The sequence below is a fragment of the Tauraco erythrolophus genome, chromosome 8, assembly GCF_009769465.1.
Source record: "Tauraco erythrolophus isolate bTauEry1 chromosome 8, bTauEry1.pri, whole genome shotgun sequence".
In the NCBI taxonomy this organism is placed as follows: Eukaryota; Metazoa; Chordata; class Aves; order Musophagiformes; family Musophagidae; genus Tauraco; species Tauraco erythrolophus.
In genome coordinates, this window is record NC_141472.1 from 22047847 (window position 1) to 22071273 (window position 23427).

A 23427-nucleotide genomic window follows, 5' to 3' on the forward strand; every position below is an offset into this window, starting at 1 on the left:
TACCTGGCAGAAAAATCTGTAGCACATTATCCACATCATTAATTGTTGAAGGAAAAGTTAATTCTCTTAAAGTGGAAACATGCTGTGGCTTAGATCTAAGTTTATAACCACTTTATATATATGTGTATGTATATATATATATCATTATATATATATTTATTTATACTGTACATATATACTGTGCAGAGTTCTTAATTTGCTATTTAAGTATTTATTAATTTCCTGCTGACTACAATGAACAAGACCGATGTAAAAGTCAATAGCACTTCAACTTCAAGATAATACATTTTCCCTCATTAATATGACCTACCAATACATATATGTTTCAGTAGCCTAGAGTTGTTTATTTAAGGATGTCTTAGGAGACTGGAACTTACAGAAAGAGAATTTCCTTAAAACATGTTCTGCAGAACTGGATTGAAAAAATAGCCAGTGCTGGAAAAGAGTGAATTAGAGAAATAAATAATTCAACTACTGTACTACAGCTCCTGCCCCAATCTCTCTATTTCCTCAATGAGGAAGTCAATGTCAGACTTAGTTGCTGCTGGGTTTGAGATGACCATTCGGAAGAAGTTGACTTTATCCCCCTGAGGCTGATATCCAACCATGGTAGTACCTGACTCCATCATCAGTGCTTTGATTTTTGGTGCAACCTTTATCATTTGAAAAAAAGAGAGAAGAGAGAGAGAGAAGAATAGTTTTTAAATTTGATCCTTTCTCGGTGTGTCGCAACATTTCTTAACTTGGAAAACATAAATGGACATATCAGGAAGGCACTGTTTTTTCTACAAAGTTCTGTAAGAGAAAAAGGTCAAAAAACTAAGTATGTCAGACTGGATATTTAAAGGAAAATTGACAACAACAATAACCATCTTTTTGATTAATAGACTAATATCATCCTAGAGTATTATCTATGTAATAATTTTATATATTAAATGTAAATGTCATTTCTCTGTGCTGAGGATTTTGTCATGAAGAAATATTTTCTGTCTTTATATTTTCTATCTTCTTATGACAACCTACTCCAGAACCACCTTTTTGAGAGTAACAGTCATTTTCTACGAGAATATTATGTATTCTCAAAGTCATTTTCTGTAGGGGTGGGGCAGAGAACAATGATGGAAATCTTTCAACAAGATCTATGTCATAAAGAATATTTTCTGATAGCATAAGGCATGGAAACCTTCCTGTAGTTTTGCAGTACTGTGCATTTACTGCAATCTCACTTCCTCACTTTAATTTACAAGGAATAATGTTCTGATAATCTTAATATCTGGTATTGACTGAGCCCAGTTTTGCCATTTCTTTCTCCTCCTCTGCTCTCTGCCAGCCAAGGTCATATGTCTGGCTCTTTTACTGTTTTGTAGGATGCTTTATAATGTCTTCTAACATTTAACAGGGTCAAGTCAAACATTTCATCCTTCTTCCCAGTCTTATCTGTCTTCCTCTTTTCTCTCTTTTCAGGCAATTTCTTTACCTAACATGTCACTGGGTTGACCCAGGAATTTCTATTCTCTTCTATTCTCTTTCCCCAGTGTGATTCAGACATAAAATCCTCTACAAAACCTTTGAAGCTTACCCATTCTCCCATCCCAAACATAAAAAAATTGCAACTCATTTCGACAAGTATAAAATCATTCTTTTGTCTCCTGAATGTATTTCATTCCTCTTCTGTCTAAAATGCTACTATATAATTAACATATTTGACTTTCCTCAAGTCCTAAGTAACACAACACTTTTCCCAGTGGTGCCTCTACGATGCCTTCACTTCCCTCTATCATTTCTTCAAATAAATTTATCCCAAAGTCCTCCGAAAGGTATTCATTTTCACTGAAATGCATTAATGCATAACTAACCAAGCACATTTAAAATCAAAAAGACCTCAGAAGGACTTAGAGGTTTCCATGTCCTTTACCTGTCCTAGCATTTTCAAATAAATACCCTTCCATTTCTCTTGCTGATATGCTGTCCTATTCAAACAGGACTGGGACAGCTACTTTTTAAAGATTCATAACACTTTCGGAAACACAGAAGTGATATAAAACAAAGAATGAGTATCTTCTGCATCTGTTTCTATAGGGGAAACGTGACTTCAGTCTCAGTACAGATAGGAGACAAAGGTAAACAAAGATCAACTTCGTAACAAGCAATTGGAGAACTGAAATCCCAGAATTTGGAACGTGTCAACGTACAGATAGATTATTTTTAATAAACTGAATACTTCAGGTTGAAAGAGTAGATTATATTTTGGCATTTAACAAAAACCACATACCCTGTGTAATTTTTCTCTTCTCTCATCACAGTCTGGCATGCCCCTGAGACTTGGTGGAATATACCAAAAACATACGTTTGTATGCTCTGGCTGCAAAAAGAACCAAACACATACATTAATAAACAAAATAATACCCATCAGTCACACACTAAAGGCTAGTCGGTAGCGTATTTTAGCACAGACATGAAAGACAAAATACAGTATCCTAGTTCTGCATGTTAAAAAAAATAAAATGGATTACAGTACTGATGGTTGCATCTGCTATCTTGGATCCCCTACACATTGTCCCATCTAGAATGTTTTAGGGCATTAATGGAGTACAAATGCTTTTCGCCTTCATGCAGTTTTATGAGGAACGGTTTTCTAGGATCACAGCAAGGTCAACCCAATTTTCCGTTGCTTAGTAAACAGAGAGACAAAGTATATTTGTTATTCTATCAGCCAAAAGTTTACAGAGTGGTGCTAGCAACAGAAAATACAGAAAAAAAACGGCAGATTCTCAGTTATGTTAATACGGAATCTCAGCACGAGTCGATTGTATTAAGCTATCCTTCATGCTTCATCTGACATTTATGATTGAAAACCACATGCATTTGGCCAGAAAAATGCCTAGATGCCAACAGAGCAGTTTGGCATAGCTGGATTGAAGAACTGTGAGAAGTTTGAAGACTGTTTTTGGAATTCCATACAGATTTGGCTCCTACACACAGGTTAAATGACAGAAAACTTACCTCCCCTTCAAAAACCATCTCAAATTCTTCTCTGTTTTTGATTTTAGTGTAGAGATATTCTGCTAGCTCCAGGCATTTGTTGATCTGATTTTCAAATCCTACTGTACCCTGTTTTAAAAAGAAAGTAAGTATTAATTGTAGGGTCATTTTTCCTTCTCTTATGCAATCATCTTTTTCAGATAGTACTGCTAAATGTTTTCAGATTGAAAATATTTAAGAGTGAAGCCCATTTCTTGTTAGTCAATACTATAAAAATGGCTAAAGGCGGCTTAACTCTAAGCACTATTTGGTTTTGGTCTCATTTTAAGAGAATTTATAATAATGATAATAATAAGGGCTTCTGGTATTTTTAATAGATTCTTTTTAGTTGTGGTTTGGTGGTTTTTTTTTAGTTTCCAAAAAATATTACGAATATTAAGTCTTGGCTTCCCAACTCTTGCTGAAAGACTGGGAACATGGAATGGTAACTCCGTGAAAAGGATAAGAGTTGGAAAGTAATTTATTTCCTCTGGACAGTTTGCTATAAATTTGTATTTTTAAAAGTCAGCAAACAAAAGCCTGCAATATGTTTGCTACAAGTCATTTGCCTACCTACTGATCTTTGCCGTATCTGATTTGTTTTGAAAGATCATAATCCCAGGAAAAGTAGATGAGCGTTGAAAATAAATAAAATAAGAAAAAAAAAAAGTTGTGGTTTTCTTTTTTTCAAAGTACACTTCTGTACACAAATGAGGAAAGACAAGTACACTCTTAAATTATTGACTATTTAGCGTAAGTTACTTGTCCTGAATAAAATAACTGAAGACAAAGTCACAAGAATAATTCTGGACCTAGGCTGCATATTTCTACTATGAGGACAAGAGCATGATCTCTCATGGTGGCCAATGCTGAAGGAAATAATTCCATAGCTCTTAATATTTTGTTTTCTTAACATTTTAGTAATATAATCACGCAATCTGCTAGAAACAGGTCCTGTCTTCAGAAAACTCAGGTCCAAGAAATCTGAATGTCTCAAGACCAAAGAGAAATCCAAAGTAACTAATTTCTGGGGAAATTTAAATTCCATATATAGAGATCAACTTTGCAATTTTAATCTATATTATTTTTAAAGAATCACATCCACAGATATCCTACTCCTGAATTTTAAATATGACCCACATCTATTATGGTTTCCACTGCAATCTTTTTCTTTATTGTGAAGTGCTCTACTTCTTTAGTGAAGCCACTTACTGGCAAATGTAACAGCAGAGATAGAATCAGTATGCTAGTTTCAACAAAATGTGGTCAGCTGCTATTTAGAAAAACGTTCAGTCCATGCTTTGGTGGTGGCTGTAGTCAGCACTTGGTAATTAAAACCATAAACAACACACTTCAAAGTTGCTAGGCACAGTCCAATTCTAATGTGTCATAAGCAGTTTCATGCTACTGGATTACAGTACCAAGATGATTTATTTTGGAGGAAGGACTGAGTCTGAACTGAAATGTACTTAGCCTGGTAATCAAACCTATGCTGACTACTAAAGTAACTGTTATAAGTATTTTGTGTTGAAGCATATGTTCCTGTTTCTGAAATACTTTAAAAAATAAACAATGACAACTCTACAGCCTGTTTAAAAGTAACTGTGTATCTAAAGTTCTGTTAACTTTCTTCCCTCAGTCTTCAATACTGAGGAAATCTGCATGAAAACATCTTTTATCAACCCAGGTTATTAACTAGTGCTGTCTAACTCTCACTCAGAGTGAAAACTGGTTTATGACTGCACATCTTGCCATTAATCTCAGTTTTATAAAAAACAATTAGACTGTGGACAGGTTACTCAACTGAATTCCCATTTTGTCAGCAGAAGAGCAATAATAATAATAATTCTGCAGACAAAGAAATCAAAATGAAATGTGTTTTCTTGACTTGATTTGATGGACCCTCATCTTGTGAACACATAAGCCTGTATGTAAGCCTGTGCATATATTCACCCATCCAGGCATACCACAGTAATACCAGAGAATCAACTGTTAAATTATTAGTTGGGCAAAGCTTAAGAAACAGGCTGTGTTTTCAAAGTTGCTTACAAAATCCATGCATAGAAACGTGATGCTTAAAGGACTCTTGCAAGTCATCTAGTCTACTCTGCTGCTACTACAAGTAATCCGTAATAAAATACATATATAAGCGTATAGAATCACAATAAAAGGCCATTTCGGTGTCCTGCTCTCTCTACTTTTACTAAAGGATTCATCTAGTGACTTAAACCTTTCTTCTAATTTCCAGCTGAATTTATTGATGGCTAACATTGTTCTACAATTTAAATGTCTCTTTTCTGACTTAATATTCAGACACTTGTGTGTTTAGAGGTTGCAATTACACAAACATTTACATTTAAAAAAAAGTTCCATTACACGAGACTTGTGAATTAAATAAATACATTTCTGATTTTTGAGCTGAACTTTTATTATTTACCTTTGCCTTCCACATCAACCAGAATTTGAAAATGTCCACATGTCGACCACACTGTATTGCCTTATCTCCAGTGTCATAGGATACATCATACTGTTTGTCTTGCTGGAAGAGATAGCCTGCACACATTTGGTTGCAGCCTTGAAGTATACCCTGTAATGAAAAACATGTACTTACATGACTTATATGGCATATGTGCATATGAAACCGTATTCATTAATAATATATTAAAAATGTGTATCAAATGTCTACAGAAGAATTTTTTTTAATTGGCCAAACCATGAAATACTGACTTTATTTTGTAATCCTGAGCCACAAAAATAATTTCATAACCTAAGGTGCTTCTTTTAGAAGTCCCTGAGTAGTCATATGGTTTTACACACCCTTACACCCACACCTGAAAAAAACGTTCTAAAAGTGATTTGAATTCTTAGGTTTTGATACTAACTTTGTCCATTTCACTTTGTAAGGCTATGTTCTTAAGACTTAAATTTTTAAACACCTTTGAAGAAAACACAGAAGTCTTACAAATGTGACATTTCTAAAATGGTTTGCATCTCCTTTTGAGTTTATTAGTGGTTCTTCAAAGACACTAGTGTATCTGATAAATATCAAAAAAAAAAAATCAAAGTTTTCTTATAGAGAATAAAAAATTTTGCCAAGATCCTGCAATAGTTAGCATAATAAGCATGCATGCCACTAAATAATGGCTAGTTCTTCCTTTCAATAAATCTCAAAGTGTTTTATAAAGGGAAATAAATGCTGCAGTCTTCAGTTTAAAGATGGGTCACCTGGAAGAGCAATGGCAGACCTAGGGCTGGAATCTACAACTCCTTCATCCCAATTCTATGCACAGGGACCACTTCTTCAACTAACCTCTTCTAGTAGCAATTGACATGCCAGAAATTAGTAGGCAACAGAATTAGTCCTGTCCACAGATTACATGTTGGTTTTTTTTATAATCTAAGGAAAACATATATTGCTTAAAAGAATTAAGACACTGGTCTTGCTTTCATTGATGACAATGAAGAATCTAGAAGAAAGTCTTAAAAATATATGTGGAGTCATAATAGAAGCAGCATGGTTTCTTTTCATCAGAATCGAGAAACCTTTAAACCACTGCGTGAGGTAAAAAAGTTGCTTTTTATTTAAGCAGTTTAGGCCAGTTGTGACCAATTACTAAGACCAAAGGTGTATGCTCAGTATATCATAGAAACAGCAGGGCAGATGCTCAGTTGAAGTACATTAGCATTGCCCTAGTGTTGTTATTAGGATATGCAAAGATTCGACAGCTAAAGATCTGACCCATATTGTCTACAGATTTAACAAAAAAAAAACAACGAACAGAAAAGATAAAACAACTTCCTAGACACAATGTAAATCCACACAATTATACCTTCCAAAAGAAGTTTTGAAATTAAGTGGATTTTGCACTACCCTCTTAAAATGTAGGGTTTGATTTTTTTTTTTTAACTGCTTAATTATTAAATATAAGGCAGACCTTCTCCCGGACAAGAATGGCAGAACATTGTAACAACACTCCCATCATCTTGTGCGGATTCCAAGTGACTGAGTTGGCTCTGCAAGAAAATTACACATTCAGATAGGTCTGGAAAACAGTATTTTAAACTGAAGCAGTCACCTTTGTTTTCTACTTTCAGCTGGAAACGTACGGAGTTTTAACCATGATGATTTCACCATGGAGGTTATCACTGTCTCAAGTGTCTTCTTTCCCAGCTATACTCTCCAGGAAAGGAATTTTTCATGTGTTAATATTGTAATGTAGGACTTCTGATTAGTTTATATTATTACTAACACCAGGTAGTGTCAGACTATACTGATTAGCTGATATAGTAACCTCATCCCCAGAAGACTTCACTTCTACAAATAGCACTAACAAAAGTAACAAAAACAGCTTGACAGGTTATATCAATTCAAGGTACTGACTGGGGGAGGGGGTGTCAGAGAATTAAGGGAATAATATGAATTCTGGGAGAATACAGTTCTTTACTGAGCTGCTGGAAAAGTAGAAAGCAAAGGAAAAGACACTCCTTGTGCTTATCTGCTTTTCCAGCTAAAGCCACAAGAGGCGTTCTCTGTACCTGCTTGTCAATCCCAGGGACTGCTGAAAGGCTGTAAAACATCACAATCCTACCATTCTGCGTGTAAAGCTTAAAACTTTTTAGGTTCAAACACAGGTGGACACACGAGATCGCCTAATTTACTAGCCAAACAGATTAAACGTTCCATGTTTTTAATATATTATCCTACACATTTTAATGATAGTGCTAAAATAATCGTACCAACATCAAACACCCATTGACCTCCTCACCCTAAGTAATTAATTACCAGGTGTCCCCTTGATTCGCTGTGTGTTCCAGAGAAGGAAAGCGTATAATCATATTTCACAGACTATGCATGCGTTCTTACAATGTCGTTGAAGGAAAATTCAAACATTCTCCTACATCCTGTACTCAGAGGACACAGACACAACCACAGTTCCTCTGTTTCAAGCAACACAATGATTTCTTCACCCCAGTCTGAGGACCACTAATTCTGTAAAGATTCCAGACACGATTCCAACCTCTGTCTGTGGTAGGTTAGACCGTAGCAGCCTGTGCTGTACCTGGGGAGCTCACCATCCTACTAAAACCTCCTACTTAGGCAACGAGACCAGCAGGTACATGGCTCAGAGCTAGGAGGCAATTATCTTTTAAAAAACTTCACTAATAGTTCAGATGGAGTAGTTAAGAAACACAAATTTATATAACGGCTCATTTCCATTCAAGAGCGCTACAGTTTCAGTTTAGCACATTTATTTCACTTTCAGGGTTCCAGAGACCATTTCAAGTTGTTTTCACAAGGAGCATTAGGTTTGTTTTAACATGAAGCTGTCACTCTCTACCCTGCACGGCCAGTCAGCCGGAGGCTACCCTAGCACAAGTGATGCCAGCCCTGCATCAGGACAGCTTGCCAGTCCCTACATGCCCATGTCTCCAGGCAGGCCAAATCCGGCCTCAGTATTGACAACAGATCCCAGCTGGGGCCCATGACAGGCAATTACGCAGTACATGTGGGTGCTGGCTCATGTTTGAAGATCAGTGCAGCTGATTAGAAAAGAAATAATAGCACGCTTCATGGCCTGCTATTTTCTGTATTTGCTTAAGATTACTGTCTTAATTGGCACTTCTGGGTTGCCCTCAGGTCAACAGAGGTGTGCCAAACTACTGTGACCAAACCTGTGTAGCTTAGGGAAAGTATTTTACAATGCTGACCTCATATTAGACATGTTGCCATAACATGAGTAACTGGCAAATTGGATTGGGTAGAGGTCAATATGATTCTGCTACTTCAGAGTACTCATGCTACACCACACACTGCTGTCCCTGCAGCAGAAGGGTCCACATGGTTTTCCTACCAGTCCTTCTGTACATTATTCTTTATCTTGTACTTGTTCTACGCTTGCTGTATGAGATGCCCACTGCAGGAAAGTCTGTTTTCTCTAAGAACATTGCTCATTGGTCTCATTTTATGCTGCTAATTTGAGAGTACATGAGTAGAGCTTGTTTCAGATCTTTTTTGCTTCCCCGGAACCTGATCTCTGCAATGATGGCAAAGATCTTGTATTTCTGATTCTTCACTGGTTTTCTGACTTTTATTCAGACGTGCAGCCTTTTATGACAGAGCCGTTTCAGAGGAAATCTAGAGACAAACACACCCATGAGGCTACAAACATAGCATCTTCTACAGACTATAGCCTTGTCCTAGTTGGATATGGGGACAACTGTGCCAAAGACTACACATGGGACTCCTCCTGAGTCTGAATTGTAAGGGCTGGGGAACAGTCATACTCTCACACTGCTATCACTTCCATCACAAATGCTTTGCCTTTTTAAATGTGGTTAAATTATTTGTTTAATAAAGGTTGGTTTCTGGTCTCAGTGGGCGTCTCGGTAACCTGGGCTATGTACCTGGAGGCACATGGGCACTCTTTTCTGCAGGCAGTGCTCTGGCCTCTACAAAAGCTTCCTCCTTGTTTCATGTAATCTCTCCATGGCACCAACTCAGACCCCTTTACCCTGAGACGCAGCCAGTATCTGTGAGTGACTCTTTCTGGCCTGCCTGTAAGTTCCCTCAGTCTTCTGTCTGGCACCGTAGAACTGTGCCAGCTCTGCACTATCACAGTCCTTTCCAGGCTTATAGGCACTGAAATTAGCCACTAATTCAGTCTCTACCACGTGTTCCTCTCTTTTTTGTATACACATAAATACTTATGTGTGTGTATACGTAAAAGCAAGACAAAAGCAAGCATGTATATACATTATAAACTTTCATTTACCAAACACTCATTTTCAGGTATAACATACGCTCCTTGTTTTCTCAAAATAACTGCAAACGTGTTTCAGGAGAGAATCTCTACAAATTCCCACCATGTCAGGGCTTCTCATCATGTATTCATGCTCAAACACCTTCTCTGGATTCCTCATTTCTCATGGCTATTCTCAAAGCCCTAAATTTCAGAGACTGTCCAGCCCTCACACTTTGTTTTTTCTTCAAATCCTCCTTCAGGCATTCCCAGATCTCATGATCTCTTCAAAGCTATGTATAGAACAATCTGCCTTCCTTTTTTCCAAGAGATATCCTTGTCCTTCAAACCTGCTAAAAATTCACCTTTCACTCAGCTGTACATCACTCTTTTCTTCTGTAGTACTGTTTCATTCTTTCTAATGTGAACCTTTCCTATCCATCTTCCTTTTGTTTAACTTAGTGTTTAAACTCCTTCTTGCAACAAATTCATCTTTTCATAAGTTTGTGACATGTCATGTACCTATGAAAGTACTTAAATTTAACAGTATTACAAGTAAACACTGTGTAGTACCTTTCTATTCCATTTAATTTATGACGATGCTTTCGGGACATTAAGAGTCCACCTCCCCAGGCAGCCTGGAGGAGACAGAAAAAAGAGAAGATTCATTGCTTTGGAAAAGCCTAAAGTATTTTAATTTACTCAGGATTTAGTAATAAATATTTTAATTCAAGACAAAACACATGTAAAAAAAAAAAAATCCTCTTCTGCCTGAACAATAGCACTTCGTTTAGTTACTTACATCTACGTGGAGCCAGAGGTTATATTTTTCACATATATCTGCAATCTCCTGAATTGGATCAAAGGCTCCATATACTGTCGTGCCTGCAGTTGCATTTACAAAAAGAGGAATGTATCCCTACAATAAAAATAAAGATATTAAATACAAAAATCCAACCTCTTTCAAAAAAAAAGAAAAAGTGAAAATCATTTTAGAAATGTTGCTATCCCATTTTCCAGCCTAAAAACATTTTTCTTCCCATGTGAAAGGTACAGATAAGCTACAGTAGAAACTAACAAATTGTATACATGGTAGGAACAAACTCTGGTTTTATTGTACTGTAACTTCACAAAATTAACTAGTCAGAAGGTAAAGAATATTATTTTGTCTGATCTCTTTCAGTGAGGAGATTCAAACATTCTAGCAGAAGACTATGAGACTTTTACAGCAGTATAAAGGGAAATTAATTGTGATTTGTAAGTTGTGATTTGAAGGCTTGAAGTTGTTCCTTTAGTCTTTATCTACTAATAAACAGAATAAAGCAGAACAAAGCCAAACAAAGCAATCCAACACAAAAGCAATAAATGTGGAACTATCAGATCAAAGTGAGACAATTTTCAATTAGATGATATAAATGTGAACTGCAACTTCATAGTCCTCAAATGTAAAGAAGTTAAGAAATAATAATAATAATAATAACAATAAATAATCTTGATTGCTCTAACTTTGGTGGGTTTATACAAATTTAATAGATTTTTCATCACATTGATTGAAAAAATAACAATGAATGCCTCAAAAAATTAAACTTACTGGCTATATTTACTAACCCTGCAGCCTCACACTTGAAATCCACGGAAATTTTTAGGACTTTAATAGAATTTTTGATGGTTTTGGCTAAACTTTGAAGTTTGGATAAGAGTAGGTTTCATTTCACGTTTTCATACTTTTTTCCATGTATTTCCAAACAGAAAGTTATTTTTTAAAGTCATAAAATACAGATGAGGTTCAAGAGTTAAAAATACTTTGTTTTTAAACAGTAAATGGAAAACTTAGCAAGACATACAGATAATTCCCTAAATAATACATGAATGTATAACTAAGCAGCTGAAAATATTATTATACTATTTATATCATTACAGCGTTCTCTTTTAATGTTAACTCTCAGCCTTCAAAGGAAAAGGTAATTCTACTAAGTCAAGCATTTAAGCACTAATTTTTAAAAACACAAACCTTTTGTTTTGCTTCCAAAATTTTTGCCTCCAAATCAGCTGGTATTATTTTGCCTCTGTAATTATTGTAGAAACAGAAAGACCAAGAAAATTAAAGAGCGCATATGGAAATACTAGCTACAGTTGAAATAATTTAATCGGATTTTCTCAACAGGCCATTAGCAACTTGACACACTGTACTGAATCAGTCCTTAAGCACAATACAACAAATTTAACAGATCAACACATTTAATATATCAAAACCTTAGCATTCATCCTACCTTTCATTGCATTTTATCAAAACCACATTGTCTGTTCCAAATCCAAGTGCAGCTCCAGCTTTCTTTATTGAGTAGTGACTCTGCAGTAAAACGTATGCACATTTAATGGAGTGGTTGTTTAACGATGAAGCACCTTCGCAACACACATCAATGAATTAAGAATTAGCATGATAGCAAGCTCACTTGTTCAGAGGTAAAGAGAACCAGTTTAGGGACTGCAGCCATGCCTTTGGTTTTGACTTCAGGGAAATACTTGTAGCGTGCAGCCATTATGCTGTACATGTTGGAGATAGCTCCTCCTGTGAATGAATAAATGAATAAGTAATAAAATAGTGATAATGAGAAAAAATGTGCATTAGACAGTGGAAGTGGCAGTGAATTATGAAAAAATAAGTCTCTGAAATGCATTGTCATCTGCCTAAACCATACAGGGACAGACCCTCTAGAAAGTTGTACTGATCGTAGAATTTCCTATCCATTGCTAACATTTTGTAACACATTCCTAACAAGTTCAGCTGTCATCATGCTGCTTTTGCATGACAACTTCTTGTCAGTAAGAATAACAGGAACTCATCAAATCATCTGAGACTGAAGAAATGTCGCATAGTGGATGGATTTATCCCATCTCACTGTAGATATAGAAGTAGATGCCTAAAAGGTAGATTTCTACAGCTGAGCTAGTTATTCTAAGCTTCCTTATAGTCAGCTAAGGGAAAGAGACACTTTGCAGGTTATGATTCAACTAATCTATTTTGACACTTACTTTTGAAGAATGTGAATTGAGGAAAAGCACCTATTTCTCTTGGTTTACTGCTAAAAACAGCCCAGGACAATTAGCTCAGTTCTACGATGCAAACCTCAAGATTTAGTAATTTGAATCTCATCCATAAAGTCTAGGATAACTTATTCCTCTAATATTTCTTCATCAGCAAGAACACTGAGAAAGATCTTTATTTTTCTAGCAGACGGGACCGGAGACCAAGCAAGTGTGCATTCCTGGATTTTGCGTAGGCAATTCCAAAAGGAAGTAGAATTGTCCTTCATCCTCTGAAACGGGATGGTGTCGCCCCACTCCAAATCCAGAAATCTGCAGTTCTGCCGGGCACTCACATTGTCCACACGTGGGCCCAGGATCCCCACAGGGTTTGTCAGTCTTTTCTGCCACTGCTGACTGTCTTTGTATCACCTTCATTGGAAAACACTTTGTCTTGGTCTTCAGAATCACACTTGTGAATCCAGTCAGATTATGTCCCAGGTAATGTCCCAGAAAGCGACAGGCAGTCACAGTCTTTTTCTGACTGTGAGCCCAAATCCTTACTGACCATCAAAGAAGTCAGTACATGATTCTCCAGAGCTATTGGTCAGCAGGATTTGTAGTTGCTCAGCACCTGCAGAAATGAAGCTCAAAAAAAGTGTGCCTATGTACCAAAGCTCATAGTCAAGCTTTAAAATGTTGGCCAGCCACAATACATAGCCATCCTCAAAGATTTCCCCCCCCCATCAACTTTTTTGTGGGATGCTTAAATAAAGCAGGTATTTGAGGTGGGAAATTCCCTCTTCTAAAAATCTGACACCTGGTTTCGTGTTGCAGGTATTGTGAGCATTCAGACACAGCTTATATTTATTTTAACTTTCAAAGTTTCAGTCAAACCACCAAAACAGAGAGGAAACACTCACCAGGTGAGAATATTCCATCGCCATCTTTGTTTGACCATCCAATAATCTCTCTCATCTTTCGAAGAGTTATTTGTTCCATGAGGACAAAAACAGGGGCAATTTCATAGGTAAACCTGCATAGATAAAGCAAATAAAATCAACCAAACAAGATCAAATACAGACTCTAAAAACACACAATAAATTCCCAGTCTATGATTCTTTGTGAAAATGCTTAAGATTCCTTAAAGTTTTCCTATAAATTGAGGTTCTGATATTGCAACCTTTACCCAAGCAAAAACCCTCAGGAAAACAACACTAGAAATATTGGTCAATAAAAACTCAAGTATTAGCCCTTTTGCAGCTTTCTATTTAACCAAGGTAAGACCTAACGTTCACTATCATAGTGCTGCTGACTGCTGTACAACACTTATTTCCCAAAGTGCCAATTTCACACTTGTGGAATAACATATTGCCAAATCCTTATGAAAACAGTGAAGTTCACTGAGCTAAACACAACCATAATTAGAAGTATTGAGCCAGGGCTTCAAAGTCTAAATACAATTAATTATGTGGATTTATTCTGTTGATGATCTCCAAGGACAACTTATTTCTACAATACCACGCGATCAATAACTGTCAGGAGTAATTATAAATGATGATTTTCTAATTACCAATTACAAAAAAAACAAGTCAGCAGTCAACCATTGTATCCACTTAATAAGGGCAAAAAACATTGCATAGTCTGGTATGCCCTGATGTCACAGACACATATGTGGATGGAAAGTGACAGCCATACAACCATTTTTGGTGATCAAGGTACATTGCATAGTCTGGTATGCCCTGATGTCACAGACACATATGTGGATGGAAAGTGACAGCCATACAACCATTTTTGGTGATCAAGGTACATTGCATAGTCTGGTATGCCCTGATGTCACAGACACATATGTGGATGGAAAGTGACAGCCATACAACCATTTTTGGTGATCAAGGTACATGGATAAATAGCTCCTGCTGTAAACACACTCTGCTTGCTGTGTGTGCAAAAAAAAAAAGCAGAAGAAAAAAAAGAAAGCGGAAAGAAACTAAACAATCAACCTGTAATCTCCAAAGGAATGTATAAGAATATGACACTCTGATACTTTAGACCTGACTGATGTCTTCCACTTGAATAATTTCACCAAAATGTGTATGTTGCCTCTCTAATGCTAAAATGACATTTTGAGAATAGGTGCAGCAAACTCTGGGGAGACAAGTGGTATGAAGAAGGGAACATGTCTAAAAAGCTTGTCTTTTATTTACAGCTACACTGGTTAGTTAAAATATCCATTTTGTCTACAATCCTTATGTGTTCTTAGCCCATCAGAGAAACACCATTGCAATTTTTAAAACATTCTTTTAAGACTAAACAACATATGTAATTTAATTGTTGTAATTGCCACTTTCAGAATCCAAAATACTGCTTATTTTGCTTTTATTATCATTAGAACTGTCAAGAGACAGGCAGTTGAACACTGATGTGAAGTTTGGGTGCTGCCAATATTTACAGAGAGAAAAAAATAACAAACCTGTTGATGTCGGCTAACAGTGGGGAGTTTTCTGTTTTGTTTTTAAGCACTGCAAGTCTAGGATATATTACAATCTTTATTTAGGCAAAATGACCCACTGAAGTCAACAGGAACTCAACAGTGTGTAGATCACTGTAGCCTAATATAAGACATGTTTGAGTCAATGTGATTTTTTCCATGATTTTAAATGCATTTTGAATTTTGTCCTGAGACCTTTTACACTGATGCTTACATACTTCCCAGAAGACTTAAAGGCCTTTACAAAAAATGTATAATGTTAAGCAAGCTTTCTGTATATAAAATATCAAGTGTTCACAGGGGGAATTTTGAATATACTTAAACCCAAGTAAAATAGTGTTTATTTATTTTATTATATAATTATTTTCCAAGTCTCCAAAGACTGACAAAGAAATAAAAGAAGACTGCAGATGATTATAAATTATAAGGCCAATGCAGCTGTATGAGATGATGGTTGTGATTTTTAAAATCACATCTTGCTAAAGTTCACCTAGTTTTAAACTTAAGTGATTTTGAAAATTTGGTTAAACACAGAAAATGTGTTTGTCTTGGAAGGAACTGTCTGACTTTAGAAGAAATCTCCTGACAAAAAGTGCTGATAAGATTTTTCGTACAGTTACAACCTTTACAGGTATTTCTATGAATTAACTAAAACAGTCATGAGTCTCAGCTCTTTACTAAACAGAATAAATGAATGAGGTTTTTTTTGGTAGTGGCCAGTGCTGGCTTAATTCTGCTCTCCCCTAAAGGCTATATCATTTTGTCAGGCCAAATCATTCTACCTACCTCTTCTCCTGTTTGCCAGTACATAAAAGGCATTCTGAGAATAAACATAAAGCATTTTACATAATTTTTCTATGTTATATGTTCATAAGCATAAATGCATAATACTGAAAACATCAATATAAATCTCTCATCTCAGCTAATAGTGGGCATAAAGATAATCTCCAGATAATATTATTGCCTCCCAGTCTCAGCTGGCTGCTGCATGGTGAGCAAGCACCCTGCAGTCCAGATCCCTAGAGCTGGATAAGTAACGGCAGCTTCTGAAATTTCCACCCAAAGGTCTTATGATTAGCAATTGAGCTATGAATAGCACGTTGATACATTATTTCCAAGTCGATGTGGGAAGCTTATTAAGTTTAATTTAATATCTTATCTTCACAGTGACATTTAAGTAACATTTCCTAATGACAACCTAAAATTTTAAGAGAGTACAGATGTTTTGACTACTCAAAACTCATTTGCAAAACAAAACACATTTTTTTAATTGTTCACAAATATTTTAAGTATTTTTTAGAGGTGGAAAAGAAAAACTGGCAAATGGAAAACATTCCCTACCATAATCCAATGTTACTGTGCTGTGTGTTACATGCTTGTGTAGCTGAAATAGGTTAGAACAGTTTCTAGGTAAAGGTCAGAACCTGCTCTTCTGTGCTGGAACACTGCTCAAAACACATAATATGTTCCCCAGAGCTCACAGAGATGATTTGGCTATTTTAATAACCTTCACTGTCAGTTCTTTGAATCATGTTTTACAAACAACTTCCTTTAACCTTTCTTGCAATTACTGTCTTATTTGATAGCATATAGTGTTGGCCTTAGTTTGCTGAAAATAGAGAGCAATGTATTATTTCGCATTTGCTAAACCTCATGCAAGCACATAGATACTCAATCTTCATGTTTATAGAGAATTATTTTCAAGATATGTTATTGTTTAAAGTATAAATGCATCAGAAACTAGCTTTACAGAACTAGCTATTTAATAGTTTACTTTTCAAACCAAAGGTAAAAGCAACTTCATTTAAAAAAAAAAGTTATTCTTTCAGAAATGAGTGCAATGTTCTTCATAATTATGGCAATTTTTCATAATACTGTCACAGTCTGCCATAGAGCCGAATTCTACTATGTCCTATCAGATTCATGCAATTTCACAGATTACAAAAGGATAACTAAGCCAGAATTACTAAATTAGTCAAAGAAAAAAGGGCTTGCAAAAAGTGACGCTCTCTGAACTATGTTTTTGTCACAGAAGAACAATATTTAAGCAAATTTTTCTTTTAGAAATGTAATCAGATTTGGTTTCACTTTTAATTGTAGCGTAAAAAAAACCCTCAACATTTTGCAATACTTGGTTTACAATTAAAATATATGTTGCCGGGTTTTCTTCTCAGTCAGCTTTTAAATCTGAAAGTCTCATACCAATTTTTAGCAAACAGAGAACTAATTGAGAAGACGATTATTACAAAGAGCAGGCTGGTTTTGGCTGGAGCACCTTATGTATTTTTCTTTATTGCTAATGTCACAAAACAGGCACAGCTCGTAATCTACACAGAGCTACTAGTAATCAGCTATACTTAATGAACCGTCTACTCACAGATAGGCCAGTGAAAATATTGTTCATTTTCCAGTCTGCAAATACATTTCCTGTGTTCTGCCAATTAGCAACAAACTATCCAAATGAGAGGTAGTTTTAGAGTTAAAACACACCCAACACAGAACTAAACCAGAAGGCAGTCTGTTACCTGCCAAGTATTTGGACTCTCACTGCATTTTAGAGCATATACAAATCAATATATAACTAAAAACTGGCTAGAATGCTTTCTGATTTGGTGGGTTTTTTTTCATTACTTACACTCTTTATTGCAAAAATTCAACATAATACTTTACATCTAGCTTTCAGTAATTTTGAGGTCAAGAAAAATTAGGAAAAGTTTCCTCATTGATACCTTCTAGACATAAAATTCTACTTCTTTTATACTTCCGTTTATTTATTTACACACAATTTTACTAAATCTTAGACCAATGCCCTCATTATCATCAAACTAATTTTAAATGCTACATTTTTAATCTTTCTGGAGACACTCAAAAGACACTTCTTTACCAGCACATGAAAGGAGAAGCTGATGCCCCAAGCCTGCTACCTCTGAAGTCAACAGGAGAAAAGAATAAAGTTTTACATGTTTTATGTTCTAATGTTAATATATGGATAGGTGCAGAATTACTCAGTGTAGAGACAAAGCTTAAAAAAAAAATCGGGAAAAGATACAGAAAACTGGTCCGAGAGAAGAAAAAATATTTCATGTTGTTATATTAGAATCAGCATGTTTTACTTACCATGTGCTCTGGGATATTTGCATTTCTATTTATCAGAAATGTAAAACTGTTCAGCTTTATGTAACTACTTTCACCGTATTACTGGCACGTTAAGAGAAATATGAGACACTTTTATTGAAGACGGCATTTAAAGAAGAAAATTGTCCACGTCTATGACAGTACACGTCTACCACGATAGATGGCAGCCCCTCTAAGTCACAGACGCTGACGACAAGGCACTGCTTACATGTTTGTATTAGCAGTTGACGTCAGCCACTCGCCAGCCAAGCCGATAATGTCCAGCCCTGTGGACAGCTGATTGAAAAAGCGAGGATGACCTGGAAAGAGAATTGAGAACAACTTAGAACAACCCCACCGGGGTCTCTCAGGCGTCAGTTTTAAACCATCCGACTATTCTGACGCAGACGAGAGCTCTGAGCTCATCACCCGCTTACAGCGCCGTTTCCAGAGCAAGTCTTGCCCGTGGGGGCACCGTCAACCAGAGGCCACTCGTGTTTCGTTGCAGACTTGAAAAACCACTTCGGAGAGAGCTCCTGTACGGAACCATCGGCGTTTAAATTACAAGGGAGAACCTCAGAGCTGATGGAGCCTCTAAAACACTTCCGGAACCCGTGCAGGGGTTCAGGATAACCCATCTCCAGAGGCTCTCCCCGACCTCCGCCGTCCTGTGAATTCGGGGCGGGGGGAGGGTGGTACTTGGCAGTAACAACCTGCAGGTGCTGGGGACATTTGCATTTGAATGGAGAAGGAGAGCAAGGCTCACCCGCTTCTAATGGGGCTAGAGGGAGAAGGGAGGGGTGCGGAGGAGTCCGTTGTTTGCTGAGCTCCGCGGCCGCGGGAGCGGCGTTCCGCAGGGTCTCTCCGGAAAATACGTCCCAGCGCGGCGGGACCCGCTGCAGCGGTGCGCCGGGAGCCCCCCAGGAGCCCCTCGGCACGGGCCGTTCCCCTACATGGTTTAGAAGCTAGGATTCACCTCCTGAACAAAGGCTTTGCTGCCAAACCGAAGTCAATCGGATTCCTGTATTTCAGCCGAAGTGGCTTTAACAACTTTTATAAGCAATAAGTGCGATTGTTGGGGGGTCTACTTTTCTAGCACGAAGAGATTAAATTCCTAACAAACGATGACGGCCTTTGAGGGGAGGGGGAAAGTGTCATGATTTAGCCCTTATCTCCGCTCTCTTGGGAAAGGACACGCAGACGACACTCTGGGGACAGCCCAGCCCGAGAGGGAGCTTCAGCGCTCGGCGCCCGAAGGGACCCTGTCACGTCGCATTTGGTTCAACATGGGGAACATCAGCATCTTTTGACATAAAGAAATAAATGCGATTCTGCCCCGAGCGATGGCAGCGGGAAGCTTTTGGAGGCGTGAGCCCGCTAGCGCTGCCACGTCTCGACAAATCCCAAAGAAGAGGCTCCCGCGGAAATTGGGGGCGCACGGAGGCGAAGCGACGGGGCTGCTCCCGCCCCGAGGAGCCGGGCGGCTCAAGACCGAAGCCCAGAAATATCCCTATGGCTTAACTATTTGATTTTCAAATCAGCACTTCTCTCCCTAGCCATGACACACGGTTCGAGAAGTTATTTTAAGAGACGTTTCGCTGCCCCACTCCCCCCCCCCCCCCCAAAAAAAAAAAAAAACCTGTCAGCGAGCCTGCGGTCTCCTGAGGCTGGGCTGCAAATTCGGAGCTTCGCCTGGAGGGAGAACGTGAGCCCCTGGGGCCCGGGAAGCCAGGGCGCGTGTCCTGGGACCTCACGCGGTCCCAGCAGCTCTTCTTTAAAGCTGCACCAGGTACTGCTTTGAATAGAGCTTCTGTCTGATCGCATACCTGCATCTCAGCTCCCCGGGACAGGTCCTTCCGGTCCCGCAAAAGCTCCAGGGGAGGTCGGGATGAGGGGAAGAGATTGCTCGACATCCCGGCGCCGTCAATACCGGAGTAACGGTGCAAGCGCACACACCGCAGCCACTCCGGCTTTGCTGCTGGCCACCGTCAACAACCCACGGGCCTGGGACTGAAATACCCTCCCCTTTGATTAAAGGCACAAAATCAAAATATGCTCCTGACACTTTTGAATAAATCAAACTATCATGTAAACGGGAAAAGACAGGAAGGTAACGTTGTCAAGATTTTGTTCGTTGAACACACTGCGTGGGTTTTTCTTTCTCCACTAAACGGTGGAGAAAGCATCGCCCCGTCCCTCAGGAGCCACTTCTGGCAGCTGTCCAGCCAGAGACGGTCAGACAAAAGCCTCCCTCTACGAGCTCCCGCCGCCCCGACACTTCAGCTCCGCGGGGAGACCGCCGCCCGCCGCTGCAGCCGCGCTCGCCGCGCTGTGCCGTGCCGTGCGGCAGCTCGCCGGGCAGAGCTCAGCAGCCCTGAAACGCTGGAGCAGGACTGGGAGCCCCTACCCCGTTACCGCTCCAGATCCTGACCTGTCTGGGAACGTACAGCAGTCAGGGCTTGTTGCCAGCCGGGCTTTCTGCTGATACAGATGTGAAACATTTCAGGCCAAACAGCCTGAAAAAGCACAGACTTTGCTCTAGAGCCTGGCTACAGCTCGCCCAGTAAAAGAAGTGATCATATACGGTCACTTCTGTCTGATTCAGAAGGACCTGGACAGGCGGGGCTCCTGGGTAATGGGCTGAAATCCACAGGGTTCCTTTATTGACGATTCCTAGGATTTCAGTCTCCTTTTCATTAAACGTCTGGTGAACATAAAGAAGAAAAACTGCAAATTCAGTGTCATTTATGCCCTCATTTACCTAATGATATTGCACCCCGGAGATACAGACAGCTCGCATTTCATCAAGTGAAAGAGATTATGTCTTAAAAACTAGTTTCTGGGCACTGCGAACAGCACCGAGCCCTGCCCGCCGGGGACAGAGGGAGCATCACTAAATGAAGTTTCTGAGCAGAGACATTTTCAGGGCCCGCAGACAGCCCTGGAGCCGGGACTCCAAGGAGGCAGAGGCCAGGGCATGGAGAGGCTGTGGGCTTACCTCCGTGGGCTCAAGCCCTTCACCACGGGACAGGGAAGAGCCCCAGGAGGGACTCTCCAGAGTAGTGTGCGAGAACCCACCTGTCCTCACTCCGTATTTCAGGGTGTCCCGGCAGTCCACCAGGATCTGTTCCAGGGACTCGGGGTTGTCTGAGAGCTCCAGGTTGAAGCCCTCCATGCCTTCCAGGAGCTGGTGCGGGTGGTGGAAGTCCAGCACTTTGGTGGATCTATCAAACGTCTTCCTCACGTAGTTGAGGAGGATGTCCACGACCTCCAGTAGGAACTGCATGGTCTGCTCCTCGCCATTTTTGGCGGGCAGCAAATCTGTGGGGTAAACCAGCTGTCAGCGCCTGCTTTGGGAGCAAGAGGCGGAGATGAACCAGCCCCGGCCGTCCACAGCTCTCGCAGGCCCTGGAAGCCGTGGCCCCGGAGCAGCTTGGCTGAAGTGGGGCGGGTGCCTGTTCCCAGCCGCCGTGCTCCCTCCCCCGCGAGTGAAACCCGCCGCTGCTCCCGGCCCACGGGAACAGTGGGGGCATCTCCGAGGCACCCCGGCCAAGAGCACGCCCTGCACCGCTAACGCTGTGTGGTGCCGGGCACTCATCTCCCGGGAGCCAAGAGCACCCCAAACCCGCACCTGCCCTTCTCCTGCAAAGCTCCCCCCTTCCCCAAAGCAACCGATTTCTCTTCACCACCCTCCTCATCAATGGCCCTGTACCGGCAATCACAGACCATTTCATTGCTGTTTTATTGAGGAGGAAATAAAATATAAAATTACTCTCCTCCCGGAGGCTGGATCTGGAGTGACCCCGGAGGAACCGCTGAAGCTGAGCTGCAGAGGATCAGCCCGAAATACGCAAAATTGCGTTTCACACACACCACACACACACACACACACACACACAGAGCTTCCTTCAATAACAACCAAGCAAAAGCACAGCCTGAGCGTGGCGAGGGCAGACTACTAAGGTACGTGCCCGAGCTGGAGCAAGCACAAGCCATAAAGAGCGTTTACCTCTGGCATACAAATTGGAGAAGTCTGTCTCAGTGCGCCGGAACCTGGATTCCTTCTCGCTGTTCTCACATGCCAGCAGGCTCTTGGAGGACTGCCTTTCCTTCAGGGAGCTGACAATCCGGCCCTTGTCTTCCAGGCTGTTGGTCCTTTGCAGGAACCCTACATTGTTATTGCAAGGTGCACAGGTCAGAGCTTTCTCGCTTCCCAACATGTTTAGAAATATCTAAAGCAGCTCTCTAGATAGCAGTTCGAAGCAGTGTTGGCTCTGGATCTGACTAATGAGGTCAGGAATAAGAGTATTTATGGGGATTATTTGCCTCCAGGAGGGAGAGCTCAAAATGCCATCAACTGCAAAAACCCAGCCATGCAAAAAACAAATTTTCGTCATTTAGTGCAGTGGTAAATTCTTATTAAGTCGATCAGACAGATTCCACTTCAGTAATCAGCCACTGGAAGAGAGTTCAGGATGAGTCAATGCTATTTCAGCCTGCAGGCAAAGTTTATGGACCTAGCAGACAGGGGCAATGATGTATGATTAAAATCGGGGCCACTTTCAGTTCTCCTCGTGGTGCTCTCAGGCACAAAAGGCATGAGAGAGAACGAGGAGCCTTTCTGAGCGCGCCAGAGCTCTAAGGACACCGGTAGCACTCATCAACCCACCCTCCTGTTACCAGTACTTCCCAGCACGTGGCCAGGAGATGCACATTTCCACCTGAAAAGATGCTTTGATACGAACACTAAATCACTCCCGGGCTCTCCAGGAGCTCCGCTCTCACTGGAGACGCAGCCCAGGCTCCCAGGACCCCATCTCAACCGCTGCTGTTGTGTGCAACAGCAATAATAAATCCCCTCGCCCCAAGAATTACGAAGTTGGACACCACGCAGGGGCCGTCTGCTTTAACAAGGCAAGGAGAACAATTAATTTTCAGGATTTGATCCACTAAATCCACACCCGCTAAAACAGGCACGGCGTTGGGCTTTTGGTTATTAACGAAGGCAGAGGATTGCGACCTCCCAGGCTGCAGCGAGCG

The 23427-nt window shown here is 39.8% G+C and overlaps 1 protein-coding gene across 4 annotated transcripts in view; it reads right to left on the minus strand.

Moving 5' to 3' along the window:
- Positions 1-479: 479 nt before the first annotated feature.
- GAD1 (glutamate decarboxylase 1) overlaps positions 480-23427 on the minus strand; it is a 34518-nt gene continuing 11570 nt past the window's right edge. Inside the window, exons 4-17 of one of the 4 annotated variants that reach the window (XM_086615276.1) lie at positions 22397-22555; positions 21466-21708; positions 18617-18707; positions 13709-13821; positions 12215-12330; positions 12032-12111; positions 11773-11827; positions 10564-10680; positions 10335-10399; positions 6957-7035; positions 5459-5608; positions 3004-3111; positions 2273-2362; positions 480-653 (exon numbers count right to left, since the gene is read on the minus strand). In XM_086615276.1, the coding sequence (XP_086471402.1) occupies positions 480-653; positions 2273-2362; positions 3004-3111; positions 5459-5608; positions 6957-7035; positions 10335-10399; positions 10564-10680; positions 11773-11827; positions 12032-12111; positions 12215-12330; positions 13709-13821; positions 18617-18707; positions 21466-21708; positions 22397-22555 (1640 nt within the window). The remainder of the gene's footprint in view (positions 654-2272; positions 2363-3003; positions 3112-5458; positions 5609-6956; positions 7036-10334; positions 10400-10563; positions 10681-11772; positions 11828-12031; positions 12112-12214; positions 12331-13708; positions 13822-18616; positions 18708-21465; positions 21709-22396; positions 22556-23427) is intronic. The other 3 variants (XM_086615278.1, XM_086615277.1, XM_086615279.1) reach the window with 3 other exon arrangements.